Source organism: Ceraceosorus guamensis (assembly GCF_003144195.1).
Source record: "Ceraceosorus guamensis strain MCA 4658 unplaced genomic scaffold IE81scaffold_15, whole genome shotgun sequence".
NCBI classification, from domain to species: Eukaryota; Fungi; Basidiomycota; class Exobasidiomycetes; order Ceraceosorales; family Ceraceosoraceae; genus Ceraceosorus; species Ceraceosorus guamensis.
The window spans coordinates 62,412-79,898 of NW_020290010.1; the positions used below are offsets into that span (position 1 = coordinate 62,412).

The following is a 17,487-nucleotide window of genomic DNA, read 5'->3' on the forward strand; positions in this document are numbered from 1 at the left end:
CTCCCATTCGACCTTCGCCGCTAGGGGATGGAGGGGGGGATCGTAGGAGAAGCTTACACGATGCGGAGGTGGGCAGATCACCCACATCGCCTGCTTTTCAAACATTGAGGAGTCCGGCGAGTACACCCAGAAGGTCTTTGAGTACTGGTTGGGCCATTGGGGCTCCAAGAGCTGCATATCCTGCGGCATCACACGCGCCGCGCCCCGCATCGCAGTCCGAGGCGGACATTGGGATGGTGGAGAGCGCATGGATGGATTCGGCAGGCGGTATGCACATGGACACAGGTCAAGGCGAAGCTGAGCCTGACCGCGGCGCGATGCAGAGGGAATGGGCAACATCGTCGAGCGGTCGACAGACGCCTGTGCAGCGTCCACCTTCTCCCTTTTTGGTCAGGGAAGATGCTCAGGCTGCGGTGAGGGAACACGCTAGACGAGGATCGTTGAGCATGGCGGATAGACCTAGCATGCTCTCTCATCCCAGGTGGAAACATCTTGCTCCTTCGCCGCCCCTCTCTCCCTGAAGCGATATCGGCCTTGACGACCGCGGGAGATGTGCGCACCCTACCAAATGCGACCCTCGCCACTCCACGTCTAGTCGCTTCTTCTCCTGATACATATGGCTGCGCAATCTTTGTGCTCTTGAATGCCTCCCACGGCATCATTATCGTTATGTTACCAATCTACAGATGAACGGCTTGGGGCTACCACATGAGAATTGCTCATCAAGACTCTCCCCAGGACCACTTTGTTTCCTGGGCATCCACGTCTCTTACGCCCCCACCCTCCCCCCGCTTTTCTTCGCTTTCCTTCCTTTTGCGATGTTCAGACCATCTCCCACGTGTAACATAAAATACTATACTCATATCGATGTGACTTGCGGATCCCACGCCCAGACTCTTGCCTACGACAACATGCACACTCACACGCGTCTAGATAAAAGTATCTGTTCAGCCTGCCATCTCTCACGTCTATCGATCGCTGGCATGCATGCATGCTGAGATCTCGAATGAATCGCGAGGGTTGAGTGTATACGTCGACCGCACGACATGATCCTGCTGCGCTCCCCCCCCCCCCCGACACAAATTATCCGTTCAAGGCTTGATCTGTTCCGTTCTATTTCTTGCCACTTGACTTTTCCCTCTTTCCTTGCAACACAAGTGTGCTTGCGAAAGAATAGCAATGGGGAAACAAGAGTAGCTCGAACAGCTCGATCGTGATGTGCTCCGCGACGGTACGGTACAGCAGAACTCTTGCTGGATGATGCTCCTGATAGCGCCGTATGTATAGAAGGGCAGTCGGGAGTACGGCCGCGGGGGTGCTGTGCATATAGCTGTTTGCGCACGGACCCCATTTCATTTCAAAGCTTGGCCCCCGCGCTCTTGCCTTTTAATTGCGTCGATGCTGCGCGCGCGCATGCTGCCTAGCTGCCCCCCACTTCTTTTGGGCAATGGAATTCAAACTTTTGCGACCATCGCGGCAATCACGAATCAAGCTTATTAGTTGCTGTCATGATTGGAGCACAGGTTCGTTTATCTGGGTTGAATTCCGCATGGAGCGTGGCTTTTGCTTGCTTGCTTGCTTGCTTGCCTGCTTGAGGGCGGGTTGTGACACGTGAGCCAAGAGTCACGGTGAGCGCGCGTCCAACCAAGCCTTGCCAACGCGTTGCTCATCTTCTTGACTTGCACTCCGCGCGCGTGCAGCAGGGCATGTGCGTGCGTGCAATTTGTATGCCTAGCTTCCCATTCTTGATTCGTGATTTCAGGTCACTCTGCGATTCACGATGGAAGATATATTCGCGGTGAGTTTCAAAATGAAAACATTCACTTTTACGACAGGATGGAATCAAATGCTGCTTCAGAATCATTTGCTGATATGCAACAGCTTGGACATCATGCAATTAAGCTCTGCTGAAAGGTCTGTCACTGCCCATGACGCCCAACACCCAGCAATAAGGCCCAACTAATTGCCTTCATTACCAACGATTAGCAATCAACAACGCCGACGGAGGATCACCTTGTCTCTGGATCGTCGCCTAGCTGCTCAAATGCATATGTGCGACTCACGCGAGCAATCAAATCACCAATCACGATCTTGAATCTCGAATGGTGAATCAATCAAGCCACCGCGGTCGCCATATACGATAACTCAGCAGCTACACAGACCGCGGTACACAGCACTCACGCTCTGGACTCTAATATAAACGCTGCTCATACAAAGCCGTGAGTGTACAGACCCGTAGTGCGCGCGCACGCGTGTGTGGGCGCCCGCCTCGGCCAACGAAGCGAATTCTGCGCCCGCGCAAGATACAGGACCAAGCTTGCGCAAGGATACATGGCGCTCGCCCCACCACCTGCTAAACTCCTTTCACCACCATCCAACACTCACGAAGACGCAGAGAAGGGGGGGCAACGCACTCGAGCGTCAAGTCCAAGCTTTCTTGCAATCTTTCAGGCGTATTGCCTCGACCGTCCACACATACACACGCACGCAGGACTGCTGCTATCAAAATACAAGCTTGCAAGGAAGGAAAAGGAGGCAATAACCAAAGCCAAGTCTACGAGTGCGACTTCTCTTTTCCAAGATTCTTCCAATCCCACCTTCATCTCTACACCCTTTCGACGCCCTCGGTCGCTGCGACACCTGCAGACAGATCGAGCCACGATGCGGTGGGAAAGAGTCTCGTGGTGGGCTGGCAACGGGAACGGGCACGGGAATGGGAAGGGGAACGAAGCTGGGCCATCTAGTCTGAAGGAGCAGCGTGAAGAGGAGCGCGAGCTCAGTCGAGCAGGCGGACCATCTCGCTGCAACAGCCAGCACGGCTGCAGAATTGTCAACCGGAGATGCAACACCACCACCATCATCAGCAGCAGCAGCAGCAGCAGCAGGAGAAGGAGAAGGTCGACATGGACTTTGAGAGGGGGCAGTAGAGCTTGGGCAAGTCAGAGCGCTGTGATCTGCGTGGGTCTGTGCCTGCTGCTGCTGGTGACAGCGAGCACAGCTCAGCGCAAAGCGTCGCTGGAGAAGCGTTTCGAGCGCTTGAAGAACCTCTCGCTGATCCCAGCTTTGGGCGATCCCGCTCGATTCGTAGATCATCGAGATCGCACCTCTCTCCTCTCTCGCATCCTCATTCCTCGCGTGCCCGAGAGCGCAGGCTCTAAAAAGGTGTTGGATGCATTAAAGGAGCCTTTTGAAGCTCTGAACAAGGATGCCAAATCTTTGGGTTGGCACGTGCAGACGTTGCCCTTTGAGACCAAGACGCCGCATGGAAACAAAAAGATGACCAATCTGGTCATCACCAAGAATCCAGCTAGTCCTAGACGTCTTACGCTTGCCGCTCATTACGATTCCAAAGTGCTGCCACGAGGGTTTTTGGGTGCGACGGATAGCGCTGCTCCCTGCGCCATCATCGTCGATACCGCTATTGCCCTCGATGCGGCACTGGACAAGGCGGAGAGGAGGTATGCCAAGGAAGGAAAGGGTAAAGGATCGGATGTCACTTTGCAGCTCATCTTTTTCGACGGCGAAGAAGCTTATGGACAGTGGACGCACACAGATAGCATATATGGCAGCAAGTAAGTGTGTGGGAGCTTTCATCTCGTCGGGAGTGCTGGGACGCAATCGTGTGCGCGTTGGTTTCTTTTCTTTTTTTTTTGTTTTGTTTTTTTTTTTTTTTTGAAAAAGTCCAGCAAAGCTCAACCCCATTGCGCTCCCTCTTTTTCCCGCTTTTCTCTTTCCCTTTCCCTTGGCTGCCCGAAACTCGAAGGGATTTGGCGAGCAATTGGACTCGCTCCGCACACTCGCCGCCGCACGCACCACCAGTGGGAGCAGCGCGTCTGTCTCAAGCTCGATTCGCGAGCGAAAGGCCTGTACGCAGCATCGACACGATAGAGCACCTAGTTCTACTCGACCTCCTAGGAGCTAGTCATCCACAGATTCCTCCATATTTTCCAGGCACCAGCTGGTTGAATACGCGCTTGTCCGAAGCTCAAAAGAGGCTGCAGCAGGAATTGCTCTTTTGGCCACCTAATCAGACACCCAACAGGCATGATGAGAAATGGTTCGGTGGACATGCGTGGGGTGGCATAGAGGATGATCATTTGCCCTTTCTTGCAAATGGAGTGCCTATCCTTCATCTCATTCCCACGCCATTTCCCGCAGTTTGGCACACCATGAAGGTGCGTATCTATCCCCCTTTTTCTCCCAATTCGTCTTTCCACATTCCATGATACCCGCGCCTCCATCCCCGCCCCCGTCCGCATCCAGCTACGCAGACTCTGACACATCCTTCTTCCTCCTCCTCCTCCTCCTCCTCCTCCTCCCTTCATCCCCGTTCGCATGCGCATCGTGCTTGCGACTGCAGGATGACGCCTCTGCATTGGACTACGGCACAAACTACGGCTGGACCATGTTGATGCGTCTATTCGTCGCCGAATATCTCAATCTAGCAGCAGCGGATCTGGAACAAGCTCCACGGGCCAACAGGCAAAGAGAAGAGGTGCGAGAGGAGCTGCTGGAGAGGCAGGTGCAGCAGGGTCAGAGAATCGAGATGGGCCGTTTGAACGCAGAGACAGAGGCAGAGGCGGAGGCGCACAAGGCGCAGCCGTTGCGTGCGCGAGATGTGGACGATCTGGTGAGCTCTCTCTCTCTCTCTCTCTTCCCCCTCTCCGGAACAGTTTTGCCTTTTTGCTCTTGCTCCCGAAAGACGTTGTTTGGCTAACTCCAAAGCTCTCTCGACCACTTTTCGGTGCTGTGCAGCAGTAGTTTGAAGCACCATCGCCCCCCCCCCTTTTTTCGCGCGAACGATCAAGATGCTTTACACGTCACCACTCGAATACATGCCCCTCGCGACCCTCGTCGCCCAAGCTTCATTGCACGCTCTCACAAACCGGTCCCCTGAGCCCCCTCCTCCCCTTGGGTTACGATTTGGGCTTGATCCGCAAGTGACGCTCATTCACGCTCAACTCTTTTTCGCTTTCTCGAACGAAAGAGGTGAGCTGCCAGCGCTGCCAGAACGCGACGCTCCGAGTGCCCTTTTCTTGTTTGCCTTTCGAATTTCGATGTTCGACTATACGCGGAAAACATTCTAGTGACTTTTTAGTATACGGTGACGCGGTTTCGCCAGCGGGGAAAAGGGGAGACGGGGGAAACGGTTTGGCGAGAGGAGAATGGGAGAAGCAAAAGGAAAGGATGTAGGCTGGTCGAGGAAGAGAGAGGAGCGTGGATGCATTGTTGCCGTGCTGCAGCAGACGAAGCGGACCAAGTCGAGGCGAGGAAAGTTGCAGCGTGCGAGCAGATGCCCGCCGTGCCAAAAGACTTCTTTGATGTCTGGACCAGCGAGGATTGGAAAAAGGAGCGTTGGGATACAGAAGAAGGCGAAAGGGAGAGAACGGTCGATGACGCAAAGGCACGCATTTTGAATCGGACGAGATTACTGCGGTGAGATGGTGTAAGGTAGGAAGAAGGCGCAACCAGCTGGCCGCAAGGAAGCAGCACGACCTTCTCGTGCTCGTGGCTGGCACTTTTGCTATACGGATTCAAAGAGTCTGATGCATGGTTGCCTCTGGTGATGATGCGGATGACGAAAGCTGACCCCGAGAAAAGGACAATGACGATGACGCGGGTTAGGTCTGGAACAAGGGCGCAAGATTAGGGATGGAGAGAGGTGCGCGGAGATCGGGGCCCGGCCTGCGCGCCTGGATGAGAGTGCGAATCGGTAGAAAGCCTGGAAAAGCGCGCGCCAAGGTGCCTTGAAATCTGTTGGCACCGCTGCAGCTCACTGGCGAGCATTTTGATTTGCTCGTTGCATTTGTTCGAGCTGCGCAGCATGCTCTGCGAGCGGATCAAAGTCCAGAGCGACCGCTGGCGAGAGCATGGGATCAGCATTGCTGGGCATGACCGAGTGAGAAGCCAGGGGCGAAAAGGCAGGCAAAGCTGCGCGAACATCTCCAGGTAGCGAAGACATGGGCGTATGGTTGCCTGCAATATGGGACTGGAACGCAGCGCCTCCCGACACTGGAATGGGTCCTTGCTGACTGGCCGAATTTGCCGCGGCAGCTGCAGCTGCTCGAGCCGCCCGCTCAGGAGGTAGGGAGAGCTGAAAGGACGATGCTTGCTCTTGTTGCCTCTCCAGCATGGCGCGAACTTGATTGGCTTGGATCTGTTTCTGTGGCTCAAGCGGGGCCTGACCAGCTTGAGCTTGCAGATGAGGAGGGAGCATGTTTGACAGATTAATGTCTGGTACATTTTGCCCCTGTCTCTGATCGATCGCTGGAGGAAGTGCCGTTTCTGTAGGACGCAAAGGCGACCCGTCCTGACCATGCTGCGACTCTCTGGAAGGCTGCTGTCGGTGATTCTCAATTGGAGCCTGAGGCGCAAAGAAAACGCCGTTGTTGAACACGGGGGGAGTGAACGGATAGGCGATCTGTGACAAGACGCGCGGAGCTTGTTGAGGATCGATCACTTCGTACCGAGTAGCTTCTCCAGGAGCCGAAGCCATCACAGCATCTTCAGCAGGCGCGAAGTCCTGCTCTGCTCCCTCGTGCGCGTCTTCGTCCTGCGTACTTTCAAGGCTCTGAGTCGCGCTCTTGTCTGTTGGTACGAATTTTGCGGTCGCAAGATGAAAGGCGTGCTCCAGACGGTGCAGCTGGCCATCGTTGACGTAGTGTGCCTGGATGCGGACTTCACCGCCCTGCCCATCGGGCCCGGGTGAGCCGAGCAGAACGCCGCTTGTGTGGTCGCCATCCTTCCAATTCACCCACGCAGGATGCGCAAGAAGACTGTAGACGGCACGTACAGAGGCGTGTCGTGGATGCCAGACGCGAACGTTCCACTGCCACAGCAAGTCTCCGCTAGTGTAGGCCACTTTTTGCGCAGGGCTGGGAATGCACGGCTCGAATTGGCGAAAGTCCCAACTCGAGATGGGCGTGCCGTCCGAAGCGGTGGATCCCGTCCCGACCTTTTTCGCCTCGATGATGTAGATGTGCGAGCCTTTGGACTTGTGCTTGCTGAATTGACCGGATGGCATGCTGTTCTTTGCGAAGCGAGAAATGTAGGGCGAGGACCAGAGGTACAGCTTGATTGTCCTGACAGAAACGCCGGGTTCGAGTCGTTGGCCTACAAGATCCTGAAAGGAATTTGTGAATGCCTGGATGCGGAATTTGAACGGCCGAAAGTCTTCTGATTGCTCGAGGCGAGCCACTGCAAGAGAAAGCGGGGACAATCAGCAACGCACTCGACGCAATAGGAGCACTCAACTCACTTCGTTTGGGCATGAGCGTTTGGTGAATCGGATCGCCGTGGCTATCGGTCGCCTCTAGATCGGAGCACACGCCGCGGAGGTATTCGAAAAAGACGACGTCAAGTCGAGCACGCAGCTCCGGAGAGATGGCAGACCCGCTCGTTTTGTTCACGACGCTGTCATTCTGAGTATCTCCTCCGTCTTCATGAGCTGCGCTTGCCCTCCTGGACCTTCCAGCTGCTAGAGCAACGGAATCAGCAACGTCTTCCTGAGCGTCTTCGAAGCCAGTGTCTTCGGGCGAGGGCGGGCGAAGCGGTTGGTGTTGACCTTGCTGCAAGGCCACCCCAGCTACGCCATTCGTGAGATGGTTGTACTGCGCCGATCTGCCCAGGTCCGCAGCAAGCCCGAGACCGCCGAGGGACTCGCTTGCCGAAGACTGACTGCGCGACCGAGCGTCACCATCATAGTACTGATTCGCAGGAATAGGCGCAAAGCCTTGCGCGTAGCTCGAAAAGGGAAGCTGGTTGGCCACAAATTGGCTAAAAGGCGTATGTGGTGTGACTGGCGACTGCTGTTGAGAAGAATCGTGCTGCGCTGTGCGGAAGCGTTTCTGACTTTGGTGCCCGTCTTCCTGCCCAGCCTCTTCGTTGCTGGTCTGGAATTGCGTCTGGATAGTGTGCAGCTGAGGGACCTGTGGCGCTGAGACGGTGTGGTGGAGTGGAGGAGCCGACATTGGAGGTACAGGGATTTGGACATGACCCACACCTGGCGCTTTGATCATGCCTGGAGGTGCCGAGGGCGGAGCAGAGGGCGGGGCAGATGCAAGCTGCTCGATGGGCGTGCCATCCTGTGCTCGCAGTGTTTTGAAAGGCATGACATCCAGCTCTTCCAGCACGGGTAGGGCCCTCTTGCGCGCACTCTCGCTGTCCATAGTGCCTGTTCTGCGGTGGGTCTGATCTTGAGGATCCATCTTCGCCGGCTGCAGCGACTGTTCCGAGCTCTCGGAGTGCACTAGCGCTGCACTGCGAGATCCAAGCTCGCCAATCTGGGTAAGACTACGCTGCAGGTCGCCTAAGCACTGGCTGCTCCCACCATGCTCTCCTTGGAGGAACAGATCCCTCGCGTTGATGGCGAGCTCCGCCACGGCCTCCAACAAGGATCCAATCTGACCGATTGCCGCGACGCTACTCTGTTCTGCCTCGAGCGCTGCGTGGTCCGGACCGCTAGCTGATGATGCGCTCGAGCGAGCTTGGTGCAATTGAGCCGAGGTCGAAGGCGGCAATCCTTGCCCACGTTGCAGTGACTGAACGCCAGGCGGACCCATCGCTTGCACATCGCGGCTTTGGATGCTAGCGTGAGGGCTGTGATGGTGTCCAGGCATACTCTGATGAGCCGCCGAGATTGCGCCTTGCAGGCTGTGAGCCTGGGCTCCTTGTGACGGCTGGGCATGACTCGCCTCTCCTTGTTCCAGAGCGCGAGGAGTAAGCGAGTTGTTGGGGTCGTTGGACGTGGCACTGGTTGCGTCAGCCGTAGGCCAGCTAGCGCCAGGAGCGTTGAGATGGGCGAGGGATGTGGTTGCATCCATCAAGCTGGAGAATGGGTCTTGGAAAGCCGGCTGACTGGTGGGCATACTAGACAGGCTTCCAGAGGTAAAGAAATCTGCTTGCTGAGCCAAGTCCTGGGACGGCTGAGCTGAGTGGGAGCCATGCAAGACTGGCACGGCGCCAGCCTGACCTTGGGAAGGCATGCTTGGGTGGCTGGGTTGAGCGCCATGGCTTGGGTGTGTTGCGTCGTGATGAGGATGGCTAAACATCTGTGACGAGCCCTGTGCCTGTGCCTGTGCCTGCGCCTGTGCTTGAGCTTGAGCTTGGGCTTGGGCATGGGCATGGGCATGGGCCTGAGCTTGTTGCTGCTGTTGCTGTTGGCGCTGTTGTTGTAGGGCAGCCGCGAAAGCCGTCTGGACTTTAGAGTGCTCTCCAGGCGTCTGCGGCATCGTAGAGTGTCCCCACATGCCATCAAAAGAGTGCTCAACGGCGTAACCCGAATCGTTGACAGAGTAAGAAGAAGGAAAAGATCCGAACGAGTCTGCGCTCGAGCCATTCCTTCGATGAGCCTGCACCGACCCCGACGCGCTGCGGTTGCGAGGCAAGGCGGCAAATGTGCGAGTGGGCGCTTGGCCTGACGCTGCGCCGAAGCTGGCAGAGGCTGGGTTGGTCGAAGGAGGCAGGGCAGAGACCGAGCCAGCGGGTGTATGCGAGATAGCAGAAGCCAGCTGAACAGGCTGCATCGGATAGCCAATGTTTTGCCCTTGGCTGGGTTGTCGCGCGTGGTGACCGCTACTCATCCCTGCTGCCGCATCGATAGCGTGCGCACCACCGCTCACAGCAGGAGGCTGAAGCTGGATGCCGTCCCTGTATGGCGTATCATCCTGCTGACCCGACACTAGAGGCTGGCCGAGACCAGCCCCTTGGGGCAGTGGCTGTGGCGCTGACGTCTTTGGCGATTTGAGCCCAGCAATAGGCGCTGGACCGGATCTCCTCGACAATGACAGCCGCAAGTGCAGTCGGAGGTGGACAGGGTCGAGAGTGGTCGATGATGAGCGTGCAGATAGATGTAAGCGAGTTGGTTCGAGTGCGCGCTCTGCCAAGTTGTCTGTGCCGTCTTGAACTGCGGCCAGAAGCGCGAAGACGGTGGTCTGAGGAGACAGCGGAGCAAGGTGATGGTATCGTCAGCTAGTGCACAGATAGACCGCGCGCAGCATGCAGAAAAGCGGCCTGAGTGTGGCCATGAAGCTCGACGTTGGAGGGGAATGACTTGACTCGATCGTCCTTTATCAACGCCATAGCCTCAGAGATGTGCGTGTGCGTGTGCAGATGTTCTGCATAACCGCCATGGCTTCATTTTGATGGCCACAATCTGAATGAGGATCACGAATCACCAAACCAAATTTAGGCAAGTGTGGCGCGCAGCCACGAGTAAAGAAGAAAGCAATAAGAGTCAAGAGTGGCATGCATGGCTGACCCGGCCATGCCATCGCGCGCACGAGTCCAATCACATTTGACTTGTGACTGCGCGGCGCACCCCCTCTGCCGGCCGGCCGGCCAGCACCATCAGCAATCGTGAATCGTGATTATATGGCCTGACCGTCGTTCCTCATTCTCGATTACCCTTACATTTCATACGATCAGCGCGCAGCCAGATCGATGTTGTACGCCCATGCAATCAAGGCAGTTTGGCAATCGTGAATCACGAGTCTCGCTCCGGCACCAGTGTACACAAAACGACCGCGCGCCCCAACCATCCATGCTGATGGCGATCATGCATCGTCAAGCCCCCCATTAAGCGCCGCTCGAACAGCGTACAGAACGCGCAAACAAACGCATAATGGCTACAATGAACGAGACAAACGAGTCTGGGCGCAGTTGCTGCTGGTAAATGTCCAGACGCCCATCTGATGACTTGGGACTGCTGTTGACGCTCGAAGAGGCGCAAAGCAAGGCGTGGTAGCACTTTGACTTTGACCTCAATTCGTGCCACTGCAGCTACGATGCTTCGATTGCGAATCGATGAGCCAGACCATCAGCAATCAGCGCGATCGTCGCACCTCGTGCAGTGATAGAGTCTGCGCTGATGCTGTGATGGATATACGCAAGCCATTCCTCCGCTTCAGAGCAGACCAGCACGTATGCGCTGTTCTTCGATGGCGGACGCCAACACTCGCGATGCAATTGAATCAATCACGAACCTTGATTCTGATTCGTCCTTCATGGCCCGCCTCGAGCTACCGGCGGCACTCGCATCATGCCAGCGTAGCCATAGCATCTGAGGCATATGACCAGCATGCATCGAAATCTGAGCGACTCTAGCCGTGCGATGCGCCCTGCAATTGGAGTTCAAACACCAAACCCAGCATTCGAGGCAGGCAATGCCAGCATGTACAGCTGCGCGGCTCGAGCCATGCACCAACGAGGCAGCATATACGTCGTGAGTTTCACGTAGCTTCGTGACTGCACCCATGCGTCCCAGCGATCGCTCGAGCCATCTGCAATCAACGCAGCCGACACCCATCGAGCTATCTCGGCTTGAGGTGCGACATTGACTCATCATGCCTCCCTCGTATCCATGCAAGGCTGTCTGCGGCTTTGACCCCTCTGATCGCAACCGCATTCCGCGCAGACACCACTCATCGCGAAGCATAGCTACATCCGCACACTCACCGAGAGTATGGGCCAAAGAGACTATAGTCGCGCGATGTGCGAAATCTTCGGACCGCGCGGAAACCGACGCTTGTCGCTCCTCGACTCCCAACCAGAGTCCGATCAAAGTCGAGGTGTATTTCCTCTCCGACAGACTGTGCGTGGAAGGATTGTGGAGCCGAAGCTAAGGCCCGAGTCGCCCACTGTGCGTCCGGCGTAGATGAGCGCGATGGTGTAAGCAGTAGGTATGTCGTGCGTACGGAAAGAAACCTTTGCGCAGCAGTGTCGAATGACCAATCGATGGTTATGCTGCTGCTGCGCCCGCTCCGCGGAAGAGCTGAGCGCTTCGTCTATTCACGATTGGGATCGAGGAGAGTCGAGCCGAAGGAGCCAAGAGGACCGAGCCTGCTTGATCTGTCGCGCCTGGCGTGCTCTCGAGGGGTGAGAGGTTGTTTGTTGGCGACTTGCTAGGTGCGCACTCCAAAAGTCAAGGCTCCGACCCCACGGCGCCGGGCTGTGCGAATGCTCTACGTGGCGCGATTGCCGATAGACGCAGCGCATTCACGCTGTCCAGAAAGTGAGTGAGTGTGAGGTGTGCAAGTGCGAGCACCGAATAGAGGTGTAGGTGAGTGGTTGGTATCCACGAGTGCAAGGGTCGAGTTGCGATGTACTCAAACCTCGTTCATCGCTCCTGCAAGCACCCGTTCTTGTTTCACGATTGCACACCTCGAATCACGAAGTGAATCACTGCTCTAGAGGATCGTGAACAATCCACCTTTTTCCGGATGTCGACTCGCACTCTGACTGCTTCTCCTGCAAAAGCAAGATGCCGCAGGTTTGCATGCGAGCAGTGCGAGCCGCACTGCTTGGCTCTCTCTCTCGATCGCTCGATCGATGCGGTGCGTTGCGTTGCGTTGCGAAAATGCGAAGCAAGCAAATCACACATGTCTCGCCCGCTCGCTTGCGCGATGCGCACGCACGGTCAGCAGCTGAAAGGCACGGTATCCCAACCTCCGATGCTGCTGAAAGCGGTCTAAGCCCCTATGCGGTGTCGGTAAACGAAAGTCGTGCTCAATTCAAATGTAAATGTCAAGGACAAAAAAAAGCAGGCGCCAGCGCTGTGTTGACCCCCAAAAAAAATCAAAAAAAAAAAAAATTAAACAAGCTGTGCATGTGCCTGCACCGGGCTACGCGACAGGAGGAGAAGAAGCCGCCGGCGTCTTTTGCTTGGCTGGCACCTTCGCCATGCTGCTGCTGGGTGCTGCTTTGCCGTGCTCCTGCTTCAGGCGAGACTCCACAGGCGTGCAAAATGCTGCGACGCGCCTTCGGCTCTTGACTCTCGATACTCACTCAAATTGTGAGCGTCAGCCAAAAGTCGTGAATTTGACCCACAACAAGGTTGTAAGTCAAAAGTCAAGCTGCAATGAGACTACGGCCGCTTCAAGATAGAAGTCTAATCCGCCTTACAAACGATCATTTTGCTTTTACATATGATTGCATGGACAACCACAAGCATGCTGTATACGACATGTTGCTGAGCTGGAGCAATCAGCACAAGCAACCCCGGTGCAGCACGGCTATAGAGGCTGTGCTTTTGTGGCGCTCCGCTCCGAGCCAGCGGCATCGCGGTACGTAAATGTAGCTGCATGTATATATTCACACGTGTAACTCAAGACTGTAGCCGAGGCCCCTTCTGCTTGGGCGTACGACTCTACGAGTGTGAATCACGAGTCGGCTCTCCAGACTCCGCTCCCTTCTGGGACATGCGCACTGCCGCACTCGCGACTCTCGGTACCTCGCCTGCTTCCAGCAAGGTGCTCGACGTCCGACGACGAGCCACGAAGTGTTTCGCGAAGGACGAGTTCCGCTCATGCTTCGTCTGGTAGTATGACTCCTGCGCGGAACCATTCCTAATCTCAGCAGGCGTGACACGTCATGAGAAAAATGATCGCATCTATAACATCGATTCGATTGTCTTGAGGAAAGCTGTACGTACGTACGGCTTCCGACTTGTCGAAACCAGCCGCGCTCGAAGAATTTGCAACTCCGACACGCACTTTATGTCTTCTCAAGTCGCCGTAGCCTGAAATGGGCCATTTCGGCTGTCAGCATGGAGCCGGCCAGCATGAATACTTGTGCGCCGCTTCAGCTGCGCACTCGCCGCGCGGCAACTCAGCAGGGTCCTGTGCTGTGGCTCCGAGCAACTCTCGCGACCGGCGGGCGACATGGACCCATTGAAGCTTTGCTCTCATGCCCGTGAACCAGCATCGCAATTCCGTGCACAAGCGGCTTGAGTGGAGCATGTCGTCATCTAGAAGGGCTTAATTGTGTCCGCGACGTTTGTGGATCGTGAACGGTGGAAGTTGACGGCATGTTCTCGAGTCGAGAAGGATCTGTACCCGACGATGCTTGCTCGAATCAGGAGCTAAGCTGTAGGTTGGGAAACACGCGCTCCCGCCTGACTGACAGCAGGAGTCCCTCAACACATGGGGGCGATCTGTGCCTGATCCACAAGCGCCAAGCATATTCATCGGCCAGCTGAGGCCCGGGCCTCCTCCTTCTAAAGTAACACGAGAGACAGGCAAGGCTGAGTAAGGGCTTCTTGCATCCGTACTTCCATCGAGTGATGCAGATCTACGCTTGGACGCAAGGGGTCGCCCGCTCGCTCGCTCGCTCGCTGGCGCGTGCTTGCTTCTTCGCGCGTGACGCGCCCAACGGCTCTCGCTCGAGGCATGCACCTCCGCTAAGACCCCAGTTCGAGCCTACTCACGACTGCAGTCGTTTACGACACGCTTCGCTCGCGAGACGTGACTGGGCCTATCCAACAGATGAGCTTCTCGAGCATTTGGTCTGGCCAGTGGATGGAGGGCGCGCGAGAAGGTTCATTCGCGCTTGTGCCGTACAAGCCTTACCGCCCAACGGGTTCCGGACTCGGCGTTGATGCGCTCCAGACCAAGACCGCGCAAGTGTCGCGGTTGGACAAGGGGAAGTACATAGCCTACCCGTGACCGGCAACACCTCGAGTTGGTCACGAGCACAAAAGGCGCTATCACGGTATGCCTCGACGTTTCCGAATCGTGCATCCGGAGAGTGAGGGTCATGGTATCCGGTTGTGACCTGCGAGCGCCCGGAGGGCTCAAGACCTTACGCCTGGCGCGACGGCGGTCGTGCACGGCGTTGTCCGGCGCTTCTCAGGAGCGTCGAGGCACGAGCAAGGCGCGGACATGCTCTTTGGGCAAGACGATGCTTTGAGTCAAGAGTGGTTCACAAAGAGCCAGCCTCGTTGCTTGAGCTACCGGGGTGTAGCTCTGCGCCGCCTCGCAGACCGAAGAGCTCCAACCTGCAGGTCAACCGTTGAATCCTCCCTCCTCGAATCTGCACGCCAGACGAGTCGGTTGGCCAAGGCTTGTAAGGCGCTCAGTGCGGCACGACAACAGCAATCAGGGTGGCACGCGAGCAATCGTCAATGTACCGCAGCGATTTCATGCTTGGCAAAATGCGCAGCCGGTGCGAGTTCGTCTGGACGTCTATAAAGAGGAAGTCTTGGCAATCCTTGACCTTGTTTTCCTTCCACATCTCCTTTCCCACCTCCCACTCCATTTCGCGATTCGCTGGCACACCCGTATCCAACTCCTCCAATCGATCGACCAGTACTGTCCTTTTGCAATTTTCCCTACTCCGCAACGAAGCGCATCTCCCCTCACACCATCTACACTCGACCTCCACGACGCGCAAGATGCAAGTTTCTCTCATTCGTATCGCTCTTGTAGCTTCTTTGGCTGTTGTAGCCGCAGCTATGCCGACCAACAAGGTGACCGAGCAAGGTCTTGCTGTTCGCGCACCCCTTCCAGCTGCGATCGCCGACGCTGCGCAGGTCGCTCCTCAGGCCGGTGCTGCTCGTCGCGACAGCACTGGCTGGGAGTACAGTCACGGTGCTGACGATGACGACGACGACGATGATGGCGATGATGGCGATGGCGACAACGTGGGTTCAAAAGTGTCTGAGCTGACCCCCAGACCCGCACTTCAACGATGCTGACGCTGTTCGTTCCCTCACAACCAGAGCTTCACCCGAAACGGCAATGGCTACTCGCACTCGTGAGTGATCGAGCCGCGTATCGTCCTGGCGGCACGGCGTAAGGGTCCTCCGTGCTCTCAAGAGGCTCGCCGTATCCGATCCGATCATCGACATCTACAAGTCGAGATCGACCCCATTCGCCTGACGCAATCTATGACCTATTTCCCGCTTCTCGTCCTCTCCCTCTTGTCCAGTGCCACGACCACTTACACTGCCTATTCGCGTCCCCTTGCGACCAACAGCAACTCCAACCCCAACATCATCTACGATGATCAGGGTAACCGCTGTAAGTCTGCGCCTTCGTCGTTCCGCATCCCAACGAGCGTTGGAGGTAGAGACTGAATAAGCTGTGCTCTTTCCTCGTGCTCATCAAAGATCATCGCGATGGAGCTCTGTCTATGGCTGCTACGTACTGGCCCGCTACTATCGGAGCAGGATCCGTCCTCGTCGCCGTCGTGCTGCTCTAAATGGACTGGAGCGCGCTCTAAATTAGACAACCAGCTCTCAGACGCGCTCCCGACCTTCAGAGCCTCGCCAGCCCCAGCCAGGTTCGGTCGAGTCGTACGAATTTGCGGATCACCTGCGGCTCTCGACGAATTTTGTGCCACTGCCTTCGCCCTCTCTATCAATATCATTCCGCTTCCGCGCTGTTGCTGCTGCCCATCCTACATCGCTGCCCTTTCATCGAACCTTCTCGCCGCATCCACGTATCAGCTGTATCTTACCCATCTCCAACGACGTCATTCGTCCGCCAATCGATATCCCCATTCCATTTTCTCGTCCGGTGGAAGCCCGCTGGAAGCAGCTTTTTGACCCCCCGAGCAGCTTCAAACAAGACGCGAAGGCTTGTGACGTGCTGGTCGCCTTCTGATTCCTATGCATTGCGATTGCTCTTCACCTCTGCGATGATGGTGCAGACGTCCCTCCTGCCCCGCCGCTCGTACCTGCCGCAGCAGCCCTCTTTTTGCTGAAGGCTTCTATGGCAATCTTCATCCTTTGTGCCTCTGCTGCTCTAGACCGTCTACACAGCTCCCTGGGGTAAGATGGAAAGCGCGTTTGAACGTCGTCAAGGCGAGCACACTCTTTGGGGAGAAGAGGGAAGCTCACCAGCTGCTGATTGTGATCAAGAACCATGCTCCTATGCCCCAATTTAAGCTCCTCTTCGGGCCTGAGCAAGATCGGCGTCGTACATGAGGGTAACATCAGCTTCGAACCGTCTAAGCGTTCTGAGCCAGCACGCTCCGTCATCCCAGTCCGAACCGCACTGCACTGCACTGCACTGCACATTGATCGACTACTCACCCCTTCCGGCCAAAGCGCTGATTCCCCCCACACCCGCAGCTGTAGCCGTTCCCAAAAGCAGGCTCTGCTTGGCGCAATGAACCCTTCCAGAACTCAATCGGTTTGCAGCTTGAGCAGGTCTGAAACTCTTGAGCGCTTCTCCCACACCTGCTTGTTGTTGTTGCTCAGGTTTTGAAGCTGGGAGAACGTGGGTGGGATTTCGATTAGAGGGGCCGCTGGATGTGGATGAGGACGTGGACGAGGAGGGGTCGGACATGCTTGAGGGGTGCTGCTGGGGCGAATGCTGCAGAGGGAGGAGGGATGACAATCACGTATGCGGATGAGCTGAGGGGGCGGGGCTTATTGTGATCCGAGATTCGATTAGCGAGATGGAATCTGAATGCGTACAGAAACTGTCCAGGCTGGAGTCACGAGTCGAAGGGCTAGTACATGTGTAGAGAGAGTGTGAAAGAGGAAGATGTCGTTGGGAGACGCAGGGTACGGAGACTCGCCGGTGAATCCCAGTCAAAACCCGTTACTCCACCTACTCGACTTTGGTGTGACTCTGTGACTCAACAAGCAATCAAATTGAGAATCGTGAGTATACCTTATCACACAGCTAGCGGCATCGATCACCGTTTGTTACAAGATCTTGTTCAGAATCAAATCAAAGTTTGATTTCAAGCTTAGTCGGC

General features: G+C 56.2%; 7 protein-coding genes across 7 annotated transcripts; 2 read left to right on the forward strand and 5 right to left on the reverse strand.

The window, feature by feature from the left end:
- Positions 1-48: 48 nt before the first annotated feature.
- IE81DRAFT_51876 (hypothetical protein) lies at positions 49-742 on the reverse strand. Its single transcript, XM_025517411.1, has one exon. It carries the CDS (start codon positions 660-662, stop codon positions 189-191), a length of 474 nt encoding a protein of 157 aa, XP_025371065.1. The 5' UTR covers positions 663-742; the 3' UTR covers positions 49-188.
- Positions 509-1,060, forward strand: IE81DRAFT_51898 (hypothetical protein). The gene has a single exon (XM_025517412.1). The coding sequence runs from the start codon at positions 687-689 to the stop codon at positions 996-998; it is 312 nt and encodes a 103-aa protein (XP_025371066.1). The 5' UTR covers positions 509-686; the 3' UTR covers positions 999-1,060.
- Positions 1,061-2,661: 1,601 nt separating this feature from the next.
- IE81DRAFT_346074 (hypothetical protein) lies at positions 2,662-4,717 on the forward strand (the record flags this gene model as incomplete). Its single annotated transcript, XM_025515995.1, has 4 exons — positions 2,662-3,572; positions 3,764-4,175; positions 4,361-4,630; positions 4,703-4,717. 4 exons carry the CDS (start codon positions 2,662-2,664, stop codon positions 4,715-4,717), a joined length of 1,608 nt encoding a protein of 535 aa, XP_025371067.1.
- Positions 4,718-5,005: 288 nt separating this feature from the next.
- Positions 5,006-5,593, reverse strand: IE81DRAFT_52063 (hypothetical protein). The gene has a single exon (XM_025517414.1). The coding sequence runs from the start codon at positions 5,410-5,412 to the stop codon at positions 5,095-5,097; it is 318 nt and encodes a 105-aa protein (XP_025371068.1). The 5' UTR covers positions 5,413-5,593; the 3' UTR covers positions 5,006-5,094.
- Positions 5,594-5,773: 180 nt separating this feature from the next.
- On the reverse strand, positions 5,774-10,025 carry IE81DRAFT_329103 (hypothetical protein; the record flags this gene model as incomplete). Its single annotated transcript, XM_025515129.1, has 3 exons — positions 5,774-7,197; positions 7,259-9,932; positions 9,987-10,025. 3 exons carry the CDS (start codon positions 10,023-10,025, stop codon positions 5,774-5,776), a joined length of 4,137 nt encoding a protein of 1,378 aa, XP_025371069.1.
- A 562-nt stretch (positions 10,026-10,587) lies between these two features.
- On the reverse strand, positions 10,588-11,611 carry IE81DRAFT_51913 (hypothetical protein). Its single transcript, XM_025517413.1, has one exon. It carries the CDS (start codon positions 11,432-11,434, stop codon positions 10,904-10,906), a length of 531 nt encoding a protein of 176 aa, XP_025371070.1. The 5' UTR covers positions 11,435-11,611; the 3' UTR covers positions 10,588-10,903.
- Positions 11,612-16,060: 4,449 nt separating this feature from the next.
- On the reverse strand, positions 16,061-17,420 carry IE81DRAFT_321821 (hypothetical protein). The gene is made up of 3 exons (XM_025513455.1): positions 16,814-17,420; positions 16,619-16,679; positions 16,061-16,544 (listed from the first exon to the last, which is right to left on the reverse strand). The coding sequence occupies exons 1-3, from the start codon at positions 17,067-17,069 to the stop codon at positions 16,406-16,408; spliced, it is 456 nt and encodes a 151-aa protein (XP_025371071.1). The 5' UTR covers positions 17,070-17,420; the 3' UTR covers positions 16,061-16,405.
- Between the last annotated feature and the right edge of the window lie 67 nt (positions 17,421-17,487).